General features: G+C 45.2%; 1 protein-coding gene across 1 annotated transcript in view; it reads left to right on the forward strand.

The window, feature by feature from the left end:
- Positions 1 to 24,925, forward strand: part of ikbkb (inhibitor of nuclear factor kappa B kinase subunit beta) — a gene marked incomplete at its 3' end in the record, with an annotated part of 77,702 nt that overhangs the window by 8,638 nt on the left and 44,139 nt on the right. The window contains exon 4 of the mRNA XM_084440007.1: positions 21,647 to 21,767. Within this exon, the coding sequence (XP_084296133.1) occupies positions 21,647 to 21,767 (121 nt within the window). The remainder of the gene's footprint in view (positions 1 to 21,646; positions 21,768 to 24,925) is intronic.

Below are 24,925 nucleotides of genomic sequence, written 5' to 3' on the forward strand. Positions count from 1 at the left end.
GGCAATATTTCGGATTTAAACCTAATGCTGATTTAAATCCTAATAGCTGGGGAACCTCATAACATCAATGAGGCAATATGTCTATAATTGTAGCATCCCAAGCTTATTATTTTACAAAGTAGAGTTTTTTAATTTAATGAATAAAATAATAAAATAAAATATTTATGTAATTTATTTAGCTTAAACAGTTTACATTACTGCTCTGCCTCAGCAGACACAGATCAGTAGGCTACACCTGACATTGTATTATTCCATTAGACTACTTTTCCTGATGTTTTAGGTTTGTGCCATGGTATCGTTTCAGTATAGGTATTGAGATATGTTTAGTAGGTATCGTATCAAATTTATAACTTTGGTATCATGACAACACTATCACATACATACATGTACAGTTATACAGACATGCATAGTTTATATAAAGATGTTGATAACCTCTTATCAGATGTAGCACTTGGATATTAAATATGAAGAAATATGTATTTAATAACATTACATTGGCTCGTATTGGGGCGTCACCCTGCTATGTACAGGGAAAAATGTATAACCCTTCACTGTCAGGCAGCCTCTATCGCCTGCATGAGAATCCTGCTCATACTTGGTGACAATACACTTCATCAAACTTTGCGATTGATTGAAGTTCTATACAAAACACATCTAGACAATAAACATGGAATCATACTGAAAGAGAATGAATACATGGAATACGTAACAGTGTATAGGGAATGAATGAATGAATGAATGAATGAATGAATGAATGAATGAATGGATGGATGGATGGATGGATGGATGGATGGATGGATGGATGGATGGATGAATGAATGAATTAATGGTAGACAATGGACAAATGTTGCACACATCTAAGTTCACAGCTCACAGCCTCGCTAAGCAGTTTCATGTCTAAGGCGTGCCACGGCAGTTTACTAAACAAAAAGGCCAGTTGTTAAAGGATTGAAACTTTTTATGAGAGCAAAATTGCCTAAACAATGGGTGTCGTGGTGACCTCACAGTCAGATGATTTTCTCAGTATTACTCAGGATGTGGAGCGAGAGAGAGAGAGAGGTGGAGGGGGGGAGAGAGAGAGAGGTAGAGAGAGAGAGAGAGGTAGAGAGAGGGGAGAGAGAGAGAGAGGTAGAGAGAGAGGTAGAGAGAGAGGGGAGAGAGAGAGAGGTAGAGAGAGAGAGAGAGAGAGGGGAGAGAGAGGTGGAGGAGGGGAGAGAGAGAGTTGGAGGGGGGAGAGAGAGGTGGAGGGGGGGAGAGAGAGGTGGAGGGAGAGAGAGAGAGGTGGAGGGGGGGAGAGGTGGAGGGGAATAGAGAGCTAGAGAGGTGGAGGGGGAGAGAGAGGTGGAGGAGGGAGAGAGAGAGGTGGAGGGGGGAGAGAGAGAGGTGGAGGGAGAGAGAGAGGGGGAGGGGGAGAGAGAGGTGGAGGGAGAGAGAGAGGTGGAGGGGGGGAGAGAGAGGTGGAGCAGGGGAGAGAGAGGGGGAGAGAGAGGTGGAGGGAGAGAGAGGTGGAGTGGGGAGAGAGAGGTCATTTGAGTGAGTCGCATGGCTCGGACCCTTTGAAGCACGCTTATCAAGATGAGTTGTTAGAAGCAGGCGATCCTGGTCTCTCTTCCATGGTGAGAACTTCTAGAGATCAGGAGAATGTTCCACAATATGTCCCCCAGGAACGGGGTTGGGATATGGCCTGGTGATCGCAACCGTACTCCTCTACACAGACATGTAGTTATACAGACATATACAGTTATACAGACATACAGACATGTACAGTAGTTATACAGACATGCACAGTAGTTATACAGACATACAGTTATACAGACATACAGACATGTACAGTAGTTATACAGACATGTACAGTAGTTATACAAACATGCATAGTTATACAGACATGCATAGTAGTTTTATACAGACTAGAAATAAACTAAAACGCTGTGGCTCAGGAGGTAGAGCGGGTCGTCCAATGACTGTAGGGTCGGCGGTTCGCATCCCAGCTCCTCCAGTGCACATGTCGAAGTGTCCTTGTTCAAGACACTGAAGCCCAAATTGCTCCCAGTGAGCAGGTTAGCATCTTGCATGGCAGCTGCCGCCATTGGTGTGTGAATGTGTGTGTGAATGGGTGAATGAGAGGCCATTGTAAAGCGCTTTGAATAAAATCTCTATATAAGTGCAGTCCATTTACCATTACTGGTTATTGTAAAGAAGAAACTGTTCTTAATCAACTTACCTGTATAAATAATATAAGTGAATATATAAAGAGGTAATAAGTGACTCTGACGTGCGTGAGCGTTCAGCTCCTCACAACTATGGAACAGTCCCTGATGATCTGACACAACCATGTTGACGTCTTCATTCCTTTTCCACTCATATGTTTTTTTGATTCTCTAAAAATACACATTTTAAAATACCACAATGTTAGCTACCACACTAGTAAAAAAATGCCCCAAAGACATTAAAAAGGAGGCTAGGAGGGAAAAGGCTCTTGAAGTGTGTGGGTCGGTGGCTCTGGACAGGAAAGTAGAACATGACCTCTTCAGGCTTATTCTGGGCCTCCATGTGTGAGGAGGAGTGAGTCTGGGTGTGGGGACACTTGTCTTGAATGATCATTTGGTCATAGTGTGTGTATGTGTGTGTGTGGGGTGTGTGTGTGTGTGTGTGTGTGTGTGTTTTGTTGGTGTTAGAATGGGTGTGAGGGTTTCTTGTTTGTGGGTCAGGGTTTAACAAGTGTGTTGCTGTCAGACAGACTGGTCTCCACCACAACCCTTCCCTCCACCTACGCACTGCTAGTGGAAAAACACTGATGGCAGGACACACACACACACACACACACACACAGAAACACACACACACAGAAACACATACACACAGAAACACATACACACAGAGAAACACACACAAACAGAAACACACACAGAAACAAACAGAAACACACACACACACACACAGAAACACACATACACACACATACACACACACACACAGAAACACACACACACACAGAAACACACAGAAACACACATATACACACACACTCACACACAGAAACACACACGTACACACGCACACACTCTCACGCATGCACGCGCACACAGTCGCACACAGTCGCATACACACACTCTCACTTCCACACACACACATGCACACACACACAAATACACACAAACACACACACACAAACACACACACATACAGAAACACACCCACATGAAAACACACACACACACACACAAGCACACACGCACGTACACAAACACATACACTTGAACACACAAGCACACACACAAACACAGCTCACTATTATTGCAACTCTACACACACACACACACACACACACACACACACACACACACACACACACACACACACACACACACTCCTCAAGACAAACACTCAATATGTGTCCCATTATAACAGGATCACAGTTTTTAATCAGGCCTCCACCTCTCTCTCAAATTCAAATTCAAGTGAACACAGCCTGGCGTCCTTGGGTAGCCAGTACTGCCTGCGGCGGCCTGGTTCTATGGCCAGGCTGTGTCCGCTCAGTCTGGACCTGGGCCCTGTACTACGAAACAGGATTACGGGGTTAGCGTTATAACTTCAGGTTCAAGCCTGGTTTACGAAGGTGGTTCACTTTTCACCGTGCTATATCGCTGTAGTAACTTATGCTGCCGAGCTAACCAGCTCCGGGGCAGGTTAAGTTCCAGATTATGGATCAAAATGTATGAAGCACTGCCCGCTGACCGATCAATTCACATGGAAAAAGGCATATGGATGTTAAGATTCTATATGGAACTTCAGTGTGCGAATTAAACAATAATCTGCTGTGCGCGAACAGTGAGAGATTCTTAAAGGAATGCTGTAGGGCTTGACTTTGTAGCCTTTAATCACATGTAATATGTCTCCTGTTTACAGTAAACATGCACAGATTCAGAAAATTGTGTTATTTGAGCAATAAAGTGCAGAAAACGAAGTTCCTGGTTACGATTGCGCAATATATGAAAAGACTGTGATTCCCAACATGCCTTGCGTGACACTGAGCCATTTCACCTCCACCCAACTCCCGCCCCCGCTCAAGTCCAACCCCCACCCCCCACCCTACATCCATGCCCCCACCAGAACGCGAACAACTGTAAATCAGTTCTAGCGTCAAGAAAAAACACCAACAATGACCAAATCGTGTATAGTGTGTGGATGCAAAGATAACGCCAGACCTGCGGGAGTAAGTTTTCATGGCTTACCTGTACGAGACCCTCAACTCTGCAAGCAGTGGCTATCGGCTATCAACAGCCCTCTTTACCCCCCCCAACACACCGACAACAGGTTACAAAAACATTCTGATATGCAGCCAGCACTTTCGCCTGGATGACTTCGAGGGTCATTTGGCGGATACGTTGATGGGAACGGCGCTAACAAGTCGTCGAAAACTGAAGGCGGGCGCAGTTCCGTCCATTTTCCCGGCCCCAGCACCACCGGCATCTACCGTTAGCGTAGCCCCAGCACCACCGGCATCTACCGTTAGCGTAGCCCCAGCACCACCGGCATCTACCGTGAGCGTAGCCCCAGCACCAGCTACCGCGAGCGTAGCCCCAGCACCACCGGCATCTACCGTGAGCGTAGCCGTTACCTTCCACGGTCCTAGCAGTGATGTTGCTCACCAACGCAAGAGACAAGTTGTTGAACAACCACTGACGTCTACACCTAGCAAAGTCCCACGAACTCAGGTAAATGTAAATAAATACAACAACATTTTTTTTATAGCTAATGTGGTGACTAGTGTAGGCTAGCTACACTGCTGTTCTGAGTAGGCTAACTTAGCTAGCAGGAAGGCAACACTTCATGGAAATCTGTTCCATTTCACTGGACATAATTGGCTGGGAATAACTAGTGTGAGACGGCAGAATATTATCAAATTCAAGGTGGTAAACCATATATTTTACCTGTTGTATTCATGGCAAAACGGTATACAGTTTGTGAAGGCTGATTCTAGCCATGGGTGCCTGAGCATATAAATAGATATATAGCTTTTTATTTATAGCCTACTGTTTTTTTTACTGTACTAATTACATTCATATATACTACAGGGAGCATCTGGATGTGGAAGAAACCCTGCTGTGTTGCCAGAGGAGGAAATGGATTCTAGCTTCACCAGTATGGAGTCTTTGGATGTCTGCCAGGATACCACACAGGAGTCTAGCTTTAGACCAGACTTTACTTCAGGCAGTAGCCCTCCCTCAACCAGTGATTCTGGTGGTGATTCTGGTGAGGAAACAAGAGAAATGCACTGGCAAGAGCCAAAAGTTATAGTCTCAGAGTCGAAAGTGCTTGAATTGATGAAGTTTTGCCAAACATGCCTCAAAGTCATTGAGAAAAAAGAAGTCTCCTACATGGGTTCTCAAATGAGGGTGAAATGGGAGTGTGAGACAGGCCACACTGGAACATGGACTTCCTGCATCTCAGAACGTGGAATGCCGCAGTCCAACCTCCTCATTGCAGCTGCTCTGTTGTTCACTGGTAACACATACACCAAGTTGGAGGAATGGGCAAAGCTGATCAATCTTCATATATTTGGCAGTAGCACCTTCTATGCCATGCAGAACAGCTTCCTGCATCCTGTCATTCAATCTGAATATGACCGGCAGCGAGAAGCCCTCTTGGCCAAGATGTTTCTGGAACAGGAAGACGGCCTGCAGCCACAGCTGTGTTCCGATGGTCGCTCGGACAGCCCAGGGTTTAATGCCAAATACACAACCTATACTTTCATGGCTGACCCTAGCAAGGAAATTGTCCATTCTGAGTTAGTCCAGGTAAATAAAAGAGAAATTCATCCATCTATCCATCCATCTTTCTTTATATTGATTATTTTGTAATTGTACAAATTGTATGTTATTTGTTGTGTCCTTAGGTGACAGAGACAACCAGCTCAGTGGCCATGGAAAGTCTTGGCTTCAGACGTGGAATTAACACCCTACTTGACACTGGCTTAAATGTGGAGGTGTTGGCAACTGATCGTTCCACAAGCATAAAAAAAATCATGCGTGAGGAATATCCATCAATCCAGCATGAGTTTGATATTTGGCATACCTCCAAAAGTGAGTATTGTACAACATCAAAGATTAGTTGACATAATTTTGGGAGTAGAGGGCCTATGAGGTGGTTAATTGACATAAAATGCTGGTGACTGGGCTCTGACATTTGAAATGAGGGATGGGGGTTCTGGAGTGGTGGATATGGAGTCATGGGGGATGGAGTCAGGACTGTATCATTGTCTTTCAAATTGACAGTACAACGCAGGTCATGGGTCTGGCACAAGTCTAGTGGGGAAAGGGGCTTTCTGTTTGTAATGTGCAGTGTATTGTAGGTGGAAGTCCACATGCTCTTATATCCTTTGCATTGTCTTGTATTTACACAGGTATCCAAAAGAAGTTGATCACCAAGGCCAAAAAGAGAGGACGTGCAGCTTTAAAGCCATGGATTCGGTCTGTAAGGAACCATCTCTGGTTCTCTTGCGCCAAGGCAGGAGGAGATGTTGGGGTATGTTATGGCCTTGTATGTCTTATGGCCTTGTATGTCTCTGTCTCTGTGCTGGTCTGTCAGTTTTGTTCTTGTCTGTTTCCCCCAGGTCTTCCGATGTGTGTGTGTGTGTGGTTCACAATAGCTTCCCCAACACTGTCTATTTCATAATGTCTTGGAATGCATGTGCCATATTTTAAATTATTATTATTTTTAGAAACTGAAGTCGACCTGGAACTCGATTCTACACCACACAGTGGATGAGCATACATGGACCGAAGGAGGGACAGAGCACCACTGTCTTCACCCACCTATCACCACTGAAGACCGGGAGAAGAAAAAGTGGCTTTGCAAAGAATCTGAGGAATACCACGAACTGGCTGCTGTGGTCAACGATAAAATCCTCCAGAAGGATCTTGATCACATGGGGCGTTTCAAACATACAGGTCAGTGGTATTGTCTTGCCTTGGCTAAAAGAAGTGCCAGTCGCTGCTGCTTACCACATCTTGGTGAAGTAGGCTCGGCTTTCAGTTCTATAAAGATTACACATCTATGATGAATTGAACAATGCAAATTTCCACTTGTTCACAATAAAGCTAATATAATTCATCTCTCCAAAACAATTAGGTCCCCTGGAGGTATTCCATGGTGCTCTCCTCAAATATGCACCAAAAAGACATCATTTCTCCAACATGAGCATGAAACAGAGGACGCACTTAGCCATCATGGAGCACAATGAGAACTTGACTCGTAAACAGAAGGTGGACTGTAATGGTGAGCAGTACGCCTATACATTGATATTGTGTGTGCAAACATGTTAGAGAGAAATGCCCGTATTAGTGAACAGCACACCCTATGATGGTTCATATAATCCTCTGTCTTAGGCAAACCTGTCATCGATCAAGTGTGGAGCAAGCGTTCTAAGGAATGGGTCACAAAGAAGAGGTATGAGCCACACACCACCAACTTCCGGACGACATTGATGGAGCTGGTGTGGAAGCGAAGGCAAGATGAAAGTGTCATCTTCAAGGATGAATCTTCCCCGTCTCCCAAGACCAGACCTGCCAGCCAACATTGCCGCAGCCCCAAAGCCAACCAAAGAAGATGCAGCACAAACATATAAGACTAGATTTTAAAAATGATACCCAATACCACTACCTTGCAAATACACTGTTTCTCCTTTCCAAAATCCACAAGAGTATGAAACCATCTGTAAAACTAAAAGCCTGGTTTTGTTGTAATCATATGCCTTTGAAAGTAAATAAGATTTTTGAATATTGCACTCCTGCATTGTGTACATATGTGAAATAGTATTTTTTGTGATATAGCCTATAATGAATACATCTGTGTGATATAGCCTATATAGATGGTGTAACAGCGATCACTTCACAGTGTTAGGTCGGGGCACTATTTGGTGGTCTTCAGGTGAGTAAGTGTAGAAGAAGAGTCCAGGTGCCAATGTTTAGAATGTTTATTGCAAAAAAGGGAGTACGTATGGTTAGGTAACAATAGAACACAACAGTAATGTTACATACTGAGTCGCAATAAATAACAGAAAATGCAAACGGACATAACCAGCTATTCAGATAAGATGCAAACCTCAGATCTGAATGCTAGCTGTTATGCTCACTGCTGCAGGGAGTACAGCGCGCACAGGGGGACTTTTCTAACTGTAGCCTAACATTACACATCAGGTAGGCCTACTGATACATTCCTTCCAAAGCCTCATTGACCTCGATAAAGCCACGGTATTGTCCATCCGCAGAAGGATATAGCTGGCGAATACTGTCCACCACACAAGCAGGAAGAACAGCACGTCGGTGTCTTCCGAGCCGTTCTCCCCGTAAAACCCATTCCAGGACAATTCTGTAGCCAGCCAAGCGGTACTGTCTAGATACAAAGAAAATACATTAAAATTGCTGTCTAGCTTACGAACATTAGCCAAAGCACCATTGCATGCCAAACAAAGCTAACATTACAGCCTACATTATAAAATGACTTCATTATTGACGAGATTGCAGTTAGACAACTATTTGCCTCAGCTTGGGCTCCTGGAACTCAGATTAGCCAAATAGGCAGATATGAAATGCAGATAGCTAACGTTAGCCAGGTTAGACAATTCAAAGCAGAGATCTACATATAACGTTATGTTGACTTACTTATTTGTCATTTGCCCTCCGGGACCCTCCGGTCTGTGTCTCCTCTTCCAATTTATCCTATCTAAGCGGAAAAAAGTTTCCAAAACTCCTCGATCCAAATGGGCTGCGTGACTACCATGCTCTGTCAGACAAAGCGCCCCGTCTTCCTCTTCCATCTCCTCTGCCATCTCTGAAAGCAGTAACTGTCCACGGTCCCATTCTTGGCAACAGAGAGATTCTGTCTCTGTCGGCATAGCTGGGCAGTTTTCGCACAGACACCACCAGTTACTGCCAGACCGAGGAATCGCGGCCGCTAATCCAGCCTCATCGCCTGGGTTGACTAGCCTGGCGGCAGCCTCTTGTTCTTCTCTCCGTTGTCGGATTTCGTCTGCTGTAAATTCAGGCTCAAACAAATAGCCCTGAATTTCCTCCGAATCATCAACATCTTCCTCATCTTCTATAAAATCTTCCAAGTTATCGCGTTCCATTCTTATTTTGTTGTTTCACAGATTTTCAGTCAGCTCTGAAATGTGAAACTATAGGGGGCGTAGGTTCGCTCGCTAGCCCCCTCCGCCGTGCTTGTCATAGCTGTCAATCATAGCTGTCAATCATACCAAGCACCCACCCCCCTGTAGTCTTGCTTGATTTGCTGGCAGGATATGTCGACGCGTTTCGACACGGTATATCCTGGAAGTGCTGACTCTGAAACGTGATTTTCTTTAGATGCCGCTAGTCCGGTCTATAGGACTCGCCATCACCTATATTTTTGTATGGGGCTCTAGTTTTTCAGCCTGATGTTGTTCTAGGGTGCATTTTGCCTTTAAGAAGACTTTTTACAAACCGATAAAACCCTCTTTGGCTTTCCCCGATATATGAAAAATTGCAGAATGACAGCTGCTTGAGCCATATTTTGCCTTGTGCATTTACAGTCGTAGGCTGTAGGCTATGCACTGGCTTGCATTTAGCCTACCTGCAGTTTCGTGTAGGCTGTGGGTGATGCGGAGAACCAAGTAAAAACACTCATTTAAAAAAAAAAGAAGAAGTCTTTAATGATGATTTATTAGACTAGCCTCCCGTTCCTAGGAACAAAGAGAAGTAGGCTACATTTTAATTGAATTGTGATAGCACCAATGCCAATTTTTTCCATCTCAATAGCCTGTTTTAGTTCCTCTTGTATAGAGACATCACATTGTCGAGGCTACTCCAACCTGAAACTTAAAAACTATAGCCTACGTTTGCTTTATTTAAAGGGCAATGCTCGTTTTTGACAACCTGGACCTTATTTACGACATATTATAAGAAGTTTGACTCACCGAGATCACTTTGGTGTAGTTCGGAGGCCTGTAGAAGAAATTTAAAATCCAGCGCGAGCCAGTATATCCATGTAATGACGGTGGACGGGGCAACGAGAATGCAGTTTCTCAAAATCTATTTTCGGCCGCTAAACGGTTGTTTTCATCAATCAGATTGGATGAATCGACAGTTGAGATTCCTCAACGCGAGGCATTGTAGTGGTTTTCAAATACGGGGTCTTTAGCCTCTGTAATATGATCTTTACACGCCTTTCCCCACTTGCTCCAGCACGCATGCGCACAGGCCAGCGCGCAGACTGGCTATTCTCCGGCTCACATTCTCTGCGCTACGATCGGATTGTTGCTGACGAATGACGACGACAATATTCTCGGCACCAACAACGATCGTAGCGCAGATATACTGGCTCGCGCTGGATTTTAAATTTCTTCTACAGGCCTCCGAACTACACCAAAGTGATCTCGGTGAGTCAAACTTCTTATAATATGTCGTAAATAAGGTCCAGGTTGTCAAAAACGAGCATTGCCCTTTAAGCATCCACTGCCAGTCTAGGGGTGGCAGCTGAAAGAATAAGATATATTGATATAGGCTACAATTGCTTTACACGCCATAAGAATAGGCATAGCCCAATGATCTAGCCTACTCGTGTTCATGAGGAGGATAATGATAAAACGTAGGCAGTATTTTTCCAGCTTTCCTTCCTGCCTTTGGCAGTAGCGACTGTGTTGCGCCAATAGTTCATATTTCTATATTATTGCTCCTTTTGTGTGAAATGCGGTGGACGGAACTTGGTTATGTATTGTTTGCCTTGTCCATGGCTGTGTCCGAATACCCATACTAAGGTATGCGATTGGTCATTTCAAGCAAATACCTCCCCTTTTACCGTGAACGCACTCATAGCTAGATTGGACCAGCTGGGTAGACTTAACGAGTTGATAGCCACCGTCGTGGTACCGTTTATCCATGATTGCGGTTGTCCTGTTTACTCGAGTGAGCTAGCGAAAAGTTATCCTGGATATGTTGAACGAGCTTCGTAGTACGGGGCCCAGGTCAACGTTTTCCGGAGTCTTCTATCAGTCACTGCAGTCAAGTATCCTGCTACCGTGTACTCTCTGTTTAGGGTCAAATAGAAATCTAACTTACTTTGTGATTTGGTGGTTTCATGCCAATATTTGATATACTTTTCTTTTTGTTTTGAGATGATTTGGTTGGGCCAGGTTGATTGGTGTTCGTCCTGAGGCCCTGGTATTTGTGGGCAGTTTCAGGATCAGCTGGCAGAGGGGACTCTTGTCTTTGCTCAACTCTTGGCACTGTAGGGCTTTGTAATGGTAGGCATGGGGATCACTTGATTGGAGATGTTTGTAGAATGTGATGGCTCTCTTTTGAATTTTTATTATTAAAGGGTATTGGCCAAGTTCAGCCCTGCATGCATTATTGGCTGTGTGTCTGTGGATTCCAAGTATGTTTTTGCACAATTCTGCATGCAGGGCTTCCAGTGGATGTTTTTCCCATTTTGAGAAATCCTGACTGGTAAGTGGGCCCCACACTTCACTGACATATAATATTATTGGTTCTATTACTGAATTTAGAATTTTGAGCCACGTTCTAATTGGAATGTCAATTGGAATTTTTCTTTTGATGGCGTAAAAAGCCATTGTCTTCTCTCTGAGTGCATTCACAGCCATGCCAAAATGTCCATTGGAATTGATAATGAAGCCTAAATATGTGTAATGTTTTGTATGTTCAATTTCTGTGTTTCCTAATGTGAATTAATTTTTCTGATAATTGGATCGTTTTTGAAAGGTCAATATTCTGGTCTTTTTCATATTTATAGTTAGTGCCCATGTTTGGCTGAACTTATGGAGGATGTCCAGGCTCTGCTGCAAGCCCTCTGTGGAGGGAGACAGGAGGACCAGGTCATCTGCAAACATCAGGCACTTGACCTCAGTGTCCTGCAGGGTCACACCCGGGGCTGTGGATTTCTGCAGTAGTTCTGCAAATGTATTAATATAAATGTTGAAGAGGGTGGGGCTCATACTGCACCCCTGTTTCACCCCACGATACTGTTTGAAATAATTTGTTCTTTTGTTTCCAAATACATTGTTTTAATTAAATCATATGTTTTACCCCCAATACCACTCTCCAATAACTGATAAAAAAAAAAAAAAGCCCTTTATGCCAAATACTACCGAAAGCTTTTTTGAAGTCTACAAAACATGAATACATTTTATTTGTATTTTGGTGAACATGTGTGTTAATGAGAGTGGTGAGGGTGGAAAATGGTCAGATGTGCGATGGTTTGGCATGAATCCCATTTGACTTTTATGCAGGACGTTGTGGTCATTTAAGAATTGTACTATTCAGGTGTTGATGATGCTCAGAACACCTTGCCCATACAGCTGGTCACACATATTCCTCTGTAGTTCTGAGGGTCAAATTTGTCACCACTTTTATATATAGGTGTGATGAGACCATTACTCCAACTCTCAAGAAAATATCCCACACTTAGAATTAGATTGAATAACTTTAGAATAGCCAATTGGTATTGTTCTGTGCTGTATTTCAGAATTTCATTTAGTATTCCATCAGGCCCACATGCCTTTTTGTTTTTCGAGGGTTTTTCAATTTAATTTGCAATATTCGTTCATAGTAATGGGGAAATCTTGGGGGTTTTGGTTGTCTTTGATGATCAATTCCATACGTTGTAGTTTTTCGAGTATTTGTTTGGTTCCTAAATCAGTTCCTATTGGTGTTGGCCCAAACAAGGTTTGAAAGTGTTCAGTCCATGTATCTCCATCTTGAATGAGCAGCTCTTCAGGTTCAGACTGACAGACAGAGTTCCACTGCTCCCAGAAAGAGTTAGATTCTATACTCTCTTCAAGTAGGCATAGCCGTTTCTGTGTGTGGTTTCAAATTGTATTTTTATATGTCTTAAGTGTTTCACAATACTGAAGGCGTATGTGATTATTTGTAGGGTCTTTGTGTTTCAGGTTGGACAGTTCTAACTTGTTTTTTCAGGTTTTGACAGTCTTTGTCAAACCAGTGATTCTTTTTTGTTTTTCGTTTGTTTGATCGTAGATTCAATTTAGCTTTACTTGATGTTATTTTGAAGATATCATTTATATTTTGGATAGCCTTGCATATGCCTTCAGTATTAGGAGGATAGGGGTATTCAATAAACTATTGTAGTAATGAGGTGATCCCTGACTATTGCTTGCCTCTTGGTATTGCTCATTGCTGTCTGGGGCCCATTTATATGTCCTGGGTATGTTGAACAGCTTGTTGGGTTTTGTGTGTGTGGTATTGTTCTGTTTGAGGAAGAGAGTGATTTGGTTGTGGTCTGATAAGGGGGTTTGAGGCCTGACTGTGAATGCACTGAGAGAGAAGGGGTCCATGTCTGTGATCATGTAATCTACAGTGCTGTTGCCAAGAGCTGAACAATAAGTGAACCTTCCCAAAGAGTCCCCTCTTACCCGACCATTGACAATGTACAGACTGAGACTTCGGCAGAGTTCCGTTCCTGTTAATCACAGTATGAAAGTTATCTCTAGGAGGTAGATGTAGATGTTCAGTAGCAGCTTGCTGGGTGATAAAACCATCTCCTTGCATACTGGTCACATCAGGATGTGTACCAGTCCTGGAGTTGAGATCAACACAGATGATTATATTTCTCTCTCTCTCTCTCTCTCTCTCTCTCTCTCTCTCTCTCGCTCTCTCTCTGTCTCTGTCTCTCTCCTGCTTTCTCTCTCTTTCTCTCTCTGTCTCTGTCTCTCTTTCTCTGTCACTCTCTCTCTCCCTCTCCCTCTCTCTCTCTCTCTCTCTCTCTGTCTCTCCCTCTTTCTCTCTCTCTCTCTCTCTCTCTCTTTCTGTCACTCTCTTTCTCTCCCCCTTTCTCTCTCTTTCTCTCTCTCTCTTTCTCTGTCAATCTCTATCTCCCCCTTTCTCTCTCTCTCTGTCTCTCTCTTTCTCTGTCACTCTCTTTCTCTGTCACTCTCTCTCTCCCTCTCCCTCTCTCTCCTGCTCATCTCCCCTGGGTCTCTTGATAGAATCCATGACGTCTGGTGCTGGGGTACAGTATGACTGTGTGGATGAGGTTGCCAGGCATGTATGTGTGAGTGTGTGTGTATTCACCTGCAATCAACCTCTCTCTCACACACACTCACACATAAACATGCCTGGCAACCTCATCCACACACTCACACCGTACCCAGCACCAGACGTCGTGGAGGATCCCGGAGACCCAGGGGAGATGAGGAGGAGAGAGAGGGAGAGAGAAAGAGAGACCATCAGTACTAACATCATATGACACGGTGTTACCACATCCCAGTGCTGTTGGGGTTATCCCGGGGCTGTTGGGGTTATTTTGGTGCTGTTGGGCTTATCCTGGTGCTGTTGGGGTTATCCTGGTGCTGTTGGGGTTATCCTGGTGCTGTTGGGGTTATCCCGGGGCTGTTGGGATTATCCCGGGGCTGTTGGGGTTATCCCGGGGCTGTTGGGGTTATCCCGGGGCTGTTGGGGATAAATTATCCTGGTGCTGTTGAGGTTACTCAGTTGTGACTGTTCCAGGGTTGTCCCTGGTTTGACCCGGGGAGTCTGGGAGCCTAGGTCTGTTACCTCCGCCCGCTGGGGCGTGAGGGAATGTTCTAGTTAGGTCTTTGTTTACCTTGGTGTTCTCAGGGCTTTTATTGGAGGGAATGTTCTAGTTAGGTCTTTGTTTGTCTTGGTGTTCTCAGGGGTTTTATTGGAGTGTGTTGGGACAGTCTGAGACTGAGCTAGGAACGCACTGTTACACTACTGGACAAGAGGACAGAGATGGGGGGAGAGAGAGAGAGGGAGGGAGGGAGAGATGGAGATTAAGAGAGAAGGAGAGATGGAGAGGGAGATGGAGAGAGAGAGAGGGACACAGAAAGAGAAAGCAGTATTAAAGTTGAAAGAGACGGAGGAGAGGATAGGGTGGAGAGATGTAATAAAAAGTTATGATGTTCCCATTTTCTTAGATTCACATAAACCTTTATTACAAACAGCTTGTTAACAAGCCTTTATTAACAAGCTATTCTGGAAGCGTGACTCCTCCAGTGGTTCTGGAGACCTGGGTGTTTTTGCAGTTATGACAGATAACCAGTGAAAGCACTGGGTCTGACAATGAAACGCTGAGCTGTAATTATTACCATTCTACATGATTATTACCTCATTACCTATGTTATTATATTATTACTTTTTACGTACGTTTTATTACTAATGTTTACAGGGCTGCCACATCTGGACCTCGTAAACTAATTATGGGATAGAATAGGGCTTCATTGTGTTCTCTATGTTGACCACTGGCTTCATAATAAACTCTCTGTAGGACAGTGGAGATGGTGTCTGAGTGTCATCTCTGTGTGTGTGTGTGCGTGTGTGTGTGTGTGTGTGTGTGTGTGTGTGTGTGTGTGTGTGTCAGGCTGGAGCATGTGATTGTTGTGGTGTCTCAAGCTGGGTGTGTGTAGCAGCGAGGTGGACCCAGTTGCAGACAGACTCAGGCCCAGCCGCTGCAGGGAGCTGTGTTTACAGGTCTTCCACACACACACACACACACACACACACACACACACACACACACACACACACACACACACACACACACCAAACAATGAACAGGCAAGGACAAAGGAAACTGGAGGGGCTGGATACAGGCAGGGCTAGCATCAAAATAAGAACAGGTGAAACGGATCTCAGACACACGGTGGGCAGGGCGTGAGGACTAGGACTGGGCCTGGGGGACTGGGACTAGTGCTGGGGGACTGGGACTAGGACTGGGACTAGGGCTGGGGGACTGGGACTAGAACTGGGGCTGGGGGACTGGGACTAGGACGGGCTGGGGGACTGGGACTAGGATTAGGGCTGGGGGACTGGGACTAGGACTGGGGCTGGGGGACTGGGACTAGGACTGGAGCTGGGGGACTGGGACTAGGACTGGAGCTGGGGGACTGGGACTAGGATTAGGGCTTGAGAAATTAGGAAGATAGGACTGGGGCTGGGGGACTGGGACTAGGATTAGGGCTTGAGAAATTAGGAAGCTAGGACTGGGGCTGGGGAACCGGGACTAGAGGGACTAGAGAGACTAGAGAGGGACTCTGTTGTCTGAGCACCGAGTAGAGAACCCTTTTCACTAGTCCCACCATACGCTCCCATACACCACCGTGGTGAGCACCTGAGGGGGGGTTGAATGTCCACTTAATACCGTCATTCAAAAGTGTGCTCTTGATTAGGTCCTGATCGATGTCCTTTAATGCCTCTCGTAACTCTCTCTCAGCACCAACCAGATTAGTGCTGTGGTCAGATCTCATGTCTGTGACCTGACCCCTTCTGCAGACGAAACGTCGGGGACGAGTTGGTGTCCAGTGAATAGGCCATCTCTAGATGGATGGCTCGACTTGCCATGCAGGTGAAAATCACACCATACCTCTTGACCTCACTGCGACCTCTCTTCACGATGATTGGTCAGAAGTAATCAACACCAATGGAGGTGAATGCTGGACGATCAGGGGAAACCCGATCTAGTGGGAGGTCCGACATTTTTTGCTCACCAATCGAGGCATGCTGACGTCAACAGGTGCTACAGGTTTTAATGATAATCTTCCTAGCAAGAGCATTGGTGCATGGAACCCAGAAACGCTGACAAAGTTTAGATAACGTTGGCGCATATCTGGGTATAACCTATGATGCCATGTTAAGAAAGTTCAAGAAAGTCTCCTTAAAACAGGCCAAAACACATCCTGACACTGATCCTGAGGAGGTGTCAGCCTCCGAAGATGAAGGCCTGCCTGACCGGGAGAAGTCGCCCGATAGGCCGGCAAGAAAGTCCGTACGCGACCGAAGCCCGATCCCGAGCAGGGGGAGGGCTAGGTCCCTCTCGAAAACCAGAACCAAAGAAAGTGGGGAGGATATCCTCAAGGAGCTGAAGAAGATCCAGGTTCTGGTGCGCAACAAAGAACCGAGGCAGTCAACAAGAGACAACCTGGTTGACGCATTGCCCATGGTGAGAGATGCGACGGACTGTGAGGGGGCCTTGAAGGGCTGGCTGTCAAGAACGATAGGGACGGCTCTGAGAGGCAACCTAAAGGCTGAAGAAGTAACTACAACTAATAACGACGAAGCAGACGAGGATTCCCTGGTAGAGAGAGGGCAGAGGAAACTGAGTGAAAATAACCCTCTGTCAGGGGTCTGGCATGCCATGAAAGACGAGATTCCGGTGGAAGGCCACGTGAAGGTGCTGCAGGCCCTGACCAAAGGGTCTCAAGGAGAAATGGACTTCATCAAACTCCCTAAGAGGGGCCTGACGGAGAAAGACATCGACCGAGCCGTGGTATCCTGGGATCAAGCCAGACACTTCTTTAATGAAAAGACCAGGCATGGGACACAAAGTGCTCCCAAAAAAGAAAAGCCGGCGAACACCGAAGTGCAGGCCCCGGTCAGAAGGAGCTGGGTTCCGCCAGCACAACCCACTGGGGCTCACCCCCCGGAGGCTCGGCCTCCGACAAGGACCGCTGCAGATAACGTAGTTCCTGCCAGCATGCCTAGCCCTTTTGTGTATGTCGGTCAGAATGAGTTTTGGGATATGGCTATTCTTTGGTAGTATCATCTGATTTTTCGTTTCCATAGGGATTGCACACTTGTTGAGCCGCCCTCCGACCCTGAGAATGCTACCATCTATCCAAGGGTCCAGTCTATGGAGAGAACTTCTCTTCTGGATGGGGTCGCCTCTTTGCAGTGTGGAGATCTCCTCCTTGAAGTGTTGCCCAGGTTATGATTCCTTCCTCTAGTTGTTTCAGGTCGTCTACTGAGAGATTCTGTGAACCTGGAGGAATCACCTGCCTCTTTTGGTTGCCTGTTCCAGTATCACATGCCTGTCTTCTCTTGCATGACAACTTGAGGATCTCTTTCACTTTCAGAAACCACGCTACAGCCTTCTTCAGACTGTTTGATTCAGAGAAGTAGGTTAAGAGCTTGACTGTGGGGTCATCCACTATGACCATGCTATTGACCATGAGGCCCTGCTTTACCTCGGGGTCATCGGAATACAGGCTTTTATCTTGTAAATCTTGGATTTCTTGCCCCATTTATTCTGACAGCAAAGCAGGTCCTACAAGAACTATGCAAGTCCAAGTGTTCATGGGATGGTGGTGAGCTGGTTTCGATGGCGGGGGAAACCTCTGGATAGACCGAAGACACGAAGCGTGTACTGTAGTGAGGCTGAACTGGGAACGTCTGGAGGAAGAGCCTCTCCGGAGAGATCTCAATTGCCACCTCCGGCGGAGCTTCTCAGGCATCCCTGTGGAGGTTGGGGACATCGAGCATGAGTGGTCGGTGTTCAAAGCCTCCATTGCTGAAGCTGCGGCTGGGAGCTGCGGCCTGAGGGCCATAGGTACCTCAAGGGGCGGTAACCCTAGGACACCGTGGTGGACATCCCATTTATCTTGTGCAGGTACAGCAAAACACCCATGAACGTGTTAAGGTTGGGCTCTTGCAACAGTTTACTGTTGAGGGAGGCGCCCTGGAAAGTGGCACCACAGACAAATCACCACTCAGATGGTGTTTTTCTTATTGTGGTAAACTCCATGGTGTGGAATATACCAGATTCTGCCGTCCTCTCTTTGTAGCTGTTGTTGCAGAACCTTCAGCATGACCTTCATTAATGACTTTGCCCATAAACCTTTTGTAATCATCATGGGAAGCAGGATCCTTTCTAAACCTCCGGGTGAGACCCAGAGCACGTTGTTTTGCTGCCTGCCGATTGTTGGCCATCTGCACATTCTCCTCTCAGAAGGGTAGCCGCATGTAATAATGTCCCTCCTTAAGTGTAGCAGAGTCAGATGCAATCTTCATGAATTGCTGCTCTTCAATGGATAGATCACTGCTATCCCCATAGCTTGTTATATATATATAACTTATAAGTCCTGGTTATATTGTTGGATCAGTAGATCCTCGATCCTGGCTATGCTGATTCTGTTTGAGGTGAGATTTGGTCTACCATGCTGGTCTGTGAGGTTGCTGCCGCTGCTGTTAAGTGGACCATTCCCACCCATCCCAGAAGAGTCTTCACTGCGTAGAGTCCATTACCCTGACTGTTTATGATCCTCCAAGGTTCCATTAATCCGTCATATGCACCTTCAGTTGGACTTTCACCCTGTTTTCTTTCTCTTTTCTCATCCATTGTGTTGCTCAAATGCTTTGCTTTAGTAATCCTTTGTTTAGATAAAGCCTGTTTCTATTTTCTCTTTATTGATGGAGAGAAGTGGCGTTACCTTTCATGGAGATTGAGTGAACCTTATTGCCGCGTAGGCCTACAACTTCATTCATAAATTGTGTTCACTCATTTGCCGTCTTTGATCGCAATGCGCACGGCGTAATTATTTCCTCATTTATTTGCCATATCGGACATATCATATTTGACATATCGGATTGCGGTGCATTTCCTTTGGGCTATTTGCCGGTTTTCGTTTTCAAACATTTACAATATCAACAAATGATGAGCGCTTTCTTTATCAACCAATCCATTCGAGACCAAGACAGAGCATATAGACAGAGCATATAGAGAGAGCATATAGACAGAGCATATAGACAGAGCATATAGACAGAGCATATAGACAGAGCATATAGAGAGAGCATATAGACAGAGCATATAGACAGAGCATATGGAGAGAGCATATAGACAGAGCATATAGACAGAGCATATAGACAGCATATAGACAGCATATAGACAGAGCATATAGACAGAACATATAGACAGAGCATATAGACAGAGCATATAGACAGAACATATAGACAGCATATAGACAGAGCATATAGACAGCATATAGACAGCATATAGACAGAGCATATAGACAGAGCATATAGACAGAACATATAGACAGAGCATATAGACAGAACATATAGACAGCATATAGACAGAGCATATAGACAGCATATAGACAGCATATAGACAGAGCATATAGACAGAACATATAGACAGAGCATATAGACAGAGCATATAGACAGCATATAGACAGAGCATATAGACAGAGCATATAGACAGAGCATATAGACAGCATATAGACAGAGCATATAGAGAGATCATATAGACAGAGCATATGGAGAGAACATATAGACAGAGCATATAGACAGAGCATATAGACAGAACATATAGACAGAACATAAAGACAGAGCATATAGACAGAGCATATAGACAGCATATAGACAGCATATAGACAGAGCATATAGAGAGATCATATAGACAGAGCATATAGACAGAGCATATAGACAGCATATAGACAGAGCATATATATAGCATATAGACAGAGCATATAGACAGAGCATATAGACAGAGGATATAGACAGAACATATAGACAGAGCATATAGACAGAGCATATAGAGAGAGCATATAGACAGAACATATAGACAGCATATAGACAACATATAGACAGAGCATATAGACAGAGCATATAGACAGCACATATAGACAGAACATATAGACAGAGCATATAGACAGAGCATATAGACAGAGCATATAGACAGCACATATAGACAGAGCATATAGACAGAGCATATAGACAGAGCATATAGAGAGAACATATAGACAGAGCATATAGACAGAGCATATAGACAGAACATATAGACAGAACATATAGACAGAACATATAGACATAACATATAGACAGAGCATATAGAGAGAACATATAGACAGAGCATATAGACAGAGCATATAGACAGAGCATATAGACAGAGCATATAGAGAACATATAGACAGAGCATATAGACAGAGCATATAGACAGAACATTTAGACAGAGCATATAGACAGAGCATATAGACAGAACATTTAGACAGAGCATATAGACAGAGCATATAGACAGAACATTTAGACAGAGCATATAGACAGAGCATACAGTATAGACAGAACATAGACAGAGCATATAGAAAGCATATAGACAGAGCATATAGACAGAGTAGACAGAGCATATAGACAGAGCATATAGACAGAACATATAGACAGAGCATATAGACAGAGCATATAGACAGAGCATATAGGCTATTTCATTCATTCATTCAATTTGTTTAGGGATAGTGCATTTCACTGATCCCTGGACGTAGCACGATCAGATCCACCTGTATTATCTTCCAAACAATTCCGCAGGTGAGCAGATTTTCAACTTGTGTAGAGGCGTCTAACAAACTTCACCTCTACGGGGGATGAGTCGTGTTCCAACAAGCAGTTCCATGAATGAGTGACGCGCGTATAAAAACAATAACTTGCTTTATTGCCTCGAAATCATAGTACAGTACATGAATCACTACGGCTACTGCGGTTGAAAATCTGTTTGTTTGTTTACATAGGATATCGATAGCTAGGAAAACGAGAGAGGGTAGGTAGGACATCGCCCGGGAGAAACAATTATTTTCCAACCTGATATTTTGATTCAATCAAAATCTGTTAGGCAGGGCAGGCTCTGCGCAACAGGAATTAATTTATAAAAAAGGTTTAGCCTGCTGAAAAAAGGCTCTTCTCTATGAGACGCGAAAAAGACAGAAGTACACAAGTCCAGAGAGCAGCGCGACAGGACGTGACAGGGACAGTGTGACAAGTGGCTGAGACTCATCTGTGTGTGTGTGTGTGTGTGTGTGTGTGTGTGTGTGTGTGTGTGTGTGTGTGTGTGTGTGTGTGTGTGTGTGTGTCAGGCTGGAGCATGTGAACGTGGTGGCGGCCAGAGAGGTGCCCGAGGGTCTTCAGAAGGTGATGGGCTACAACGACCTGCCCCTGCTGGCCATGGAGTACTGCCAGGGAGGGGACCTCAGGAAGGTGAGGGTGTGTGTGTGAGTGTGTGTGTGTGCGAGTGTGTGAGTGTGTGTGTGTATAAAAACAGGATGTCCCTGGAGTGCGGTTAACTTCATCTTGGCAATCAACCACAGGCTGAAATGGAGGCGCCAGTGCACCAGAAGGCGTAAGATCCCCAAACCCAGCGCAGGGATACGCTGTTACGACACACACACAGACGTAACACACACACACAGACGTAACACACAGACGTAACACACGCCCATGATGATGAAATCTCCTGCCGGGACGAGGGTGTGGTCCATGCCCTGCTCTCCCACACCCAGGAGCTCATGCTACGGTCAAGGTTGGAGGTCAAACACTCTAAATGAGCTGGTTTCTATGAAAGACGCAGTGGAGGAAATCGGTGGCACAAAGACAAATCCAACAGGCCCCCTTCCTTCACTATAATGCAGAAACCCATCTGCATCTATTCAAGACAGGAGACATAGTCTACCCACATCCAGGACATAGTCTACCCACATCCAGGACATAGTCTACCCACATCCAGACAGGAGACATAGCCTACCCACATCCAGGACATAGTCTACCCACATCCAGACAGGAGACATAGCCTACCCACATCCAGACAGAAGACATAGTCTACCCACATCCAGACAGGAGACATAGTCTTCCCACATCCAGACAGGAGACATAGTCTTCCCACATCCAGACAGGAGACATAGTCTTCCCACATCCAGACAGGAGACATAGCCTACCCACATCCAGACAGGAGACATAGTCTACCCACATCCAGACAGGAGACATAGTCTACCCACATCCAGACAGGAGACATAGCCTACCCACATCCAGACAGGAGACATAGTCTACCCACATCCAGACAGGAGACATAGTCTACCCACATCCAGACAGGAGACATAGTCTACCCACATCCAGGCCATGACTTCAATGTCGCAGGCGACTTGGAAGAGCTGGTCCAAGAGCTGACTCACAACTACTCTGTCAGACTCCACATTATTGATCCATCCCCTCTCCCTATTCTAATGAAATTACAAGCAATCATAGAACTCGCACTCGCAAAAATTCAACATCTGTTTGCAAACATCCATAACGGTCTCCTCTCTTCCAATCCATATACTTACTGCCTGCCTGCACCTCGGACAGTAGGTGTGCGTTTTCCTCTCCTCTCCTGCAAACATCCATAAACCACAGAACACCCTAGCAGGGCTGAATAACAAGACGGTGAGCTTGGTGAGGAAACGGCTGGGTCTGAACACCCACTCAACCCGCAACATCATCTCCCAACCCCGCGGGGATGGAGGTCTGGGCGTGCCCAACGTTGAGTGGGTTTACACCGCCACCAGAACCCGTCACCTCCTAAACACGCTCACCAGCAATGACGTAACGGCCAGAGAAACGACCCGCGAGTCTCTCCTTCTGCATGCGGCGACGCAAAACACCACCTGCCAAGGAGAACGAGACGCTATTTCTGGGATTTCAAATAAAGGACAACAGAACACTGGATATCAGAACCACAGGATCTGGTGTGCGTTCAGACTGGATGGACCTAAACGACCTGCGCCCCCGCTCTGGAATACAGCTGGAATGGGCGGCGCGACGGCTCCACCGTGGCCCTCGACAACAGCATCATGGATGGTGAGCAACACAAGCTGTCAACCAAAGCAGAGAGAGCCTCCATATTAAGAATGAGGTGGTTACAGGGCGCTCAGCAGTGGAGCAGCCTTGGCTTGCAAAGAAAACTAACTTGTTTACCCTTGCAAATCACTCTCTGTCACACACTTTCCTCTCAAACACCACCAGCCGAGAGGATATTCTTATCTTTACCATCAAGGCCCGCCTACAGGTACTGCCAATAAAATACAACCTGGCAACCTGGTATCCATCACATGACTCACACTGTGTCCTACACCCACGCCCAACTCCAGGAAATAAAGAGACAATGGCGCATATCCTACATGGCCGTAGCTATTACAAAGGACTGGAGGCTTGACCGGCTGGCGGACCTGGTCTCAAAGGGCATCAGAGAAGTACAGGAGAAAACAACACAAATGTATAAGCACAGCACCGTAAAACTGAACTGGTTTGATCACAATTCTACAGAAAATAATATGTTGTATGATATCCCAAATACCCCAGATGTTGTTTTCATTAATGAGTCAAGAAAATCAGTTATCATCTTTGAAATAGGCTGTTCTTTTGATCTGTACTGTATATGGACACTTGCTTCATATTCAAACTCTTGAAATCCCAACCCTTGACAGAACGTATTAAGGCGCTAGGATACAACTGCCTACTCAACCGTATCTCACGACTTTTCGTTCCAGCCAAAACGAAAAGTAATCTATTGAATCGCTCTACACAGAACGAATTTCATAACAAAATTGCTCTGGACAGAACGAAACTTTAGCCCATGTATTTCTATGGACACGTGCACGCATGCGTGGAGGCGCTCGGGCAGCGAGCATTGAGTAATTCCTCCAGGCGTGCGTGCCCGCGCAGGGGTATTGTACGGTGGCCGACGCGTGCAAATCACAACGGCAAATCCGGAACACAACGGCAAGTTCAAAAAACACAACCGCAAAGTTCAAACACAACAACAAAGTTAAAAAACACAACAGCAAGTCAGAAAACACAACTGCAAGTCGGAAACACAAATGCAATACAGAATACACAACAGCAAGAGAGAAAACACAATCGCAAATTGGAAACCACGATTGCAACTCCCAAAAACACAACGACAAAAAACAGAAATCACATTAGAAATGTGTCAACCGGAAAGGGATTTACTACTTGTTGAATCTGATTGGGCAGCTATAGTGTCAATAACAGTGGGAAGTGCGTGAAACGAATACTCAAATTAATTTGAAATGATACGTTTAATGACTGGGTTTAAGAATGGAACTATTTTTCTCCCACATGCAGGAGCCTATCTTGCCTCCTGCCAGGCTGTTATCTTGCCTCCTGCCAGGCTGTTGTTTTAAATAAGAAGTTCTTAACTACTTGCCTGGATAAATAAAGGTTATTGATTGCTGATGAGCTAGCTAGCTAATTGTCATTGATGTCATATCAAATATTGGACATTTTTATCTATAGCTAGTGACCTGCTTTAGTAGGCTAGTGGCCTCTAAGTAGTTTGCACAAAACAGCTGATCAGACGTTAC

The sequence above is a fragment of the Borostomias antarcticus genome, assembly GCF_949987555.1.
Source record: "Borostomias antarcticus genome assembly, chromosome: 6".
Lineage (NCBI taxonomy): Eukaryota > Metazoa > Chordata > Actinopteri > Stomiiformes > Stomiidae > Borostomias > Borostomias antarcticus.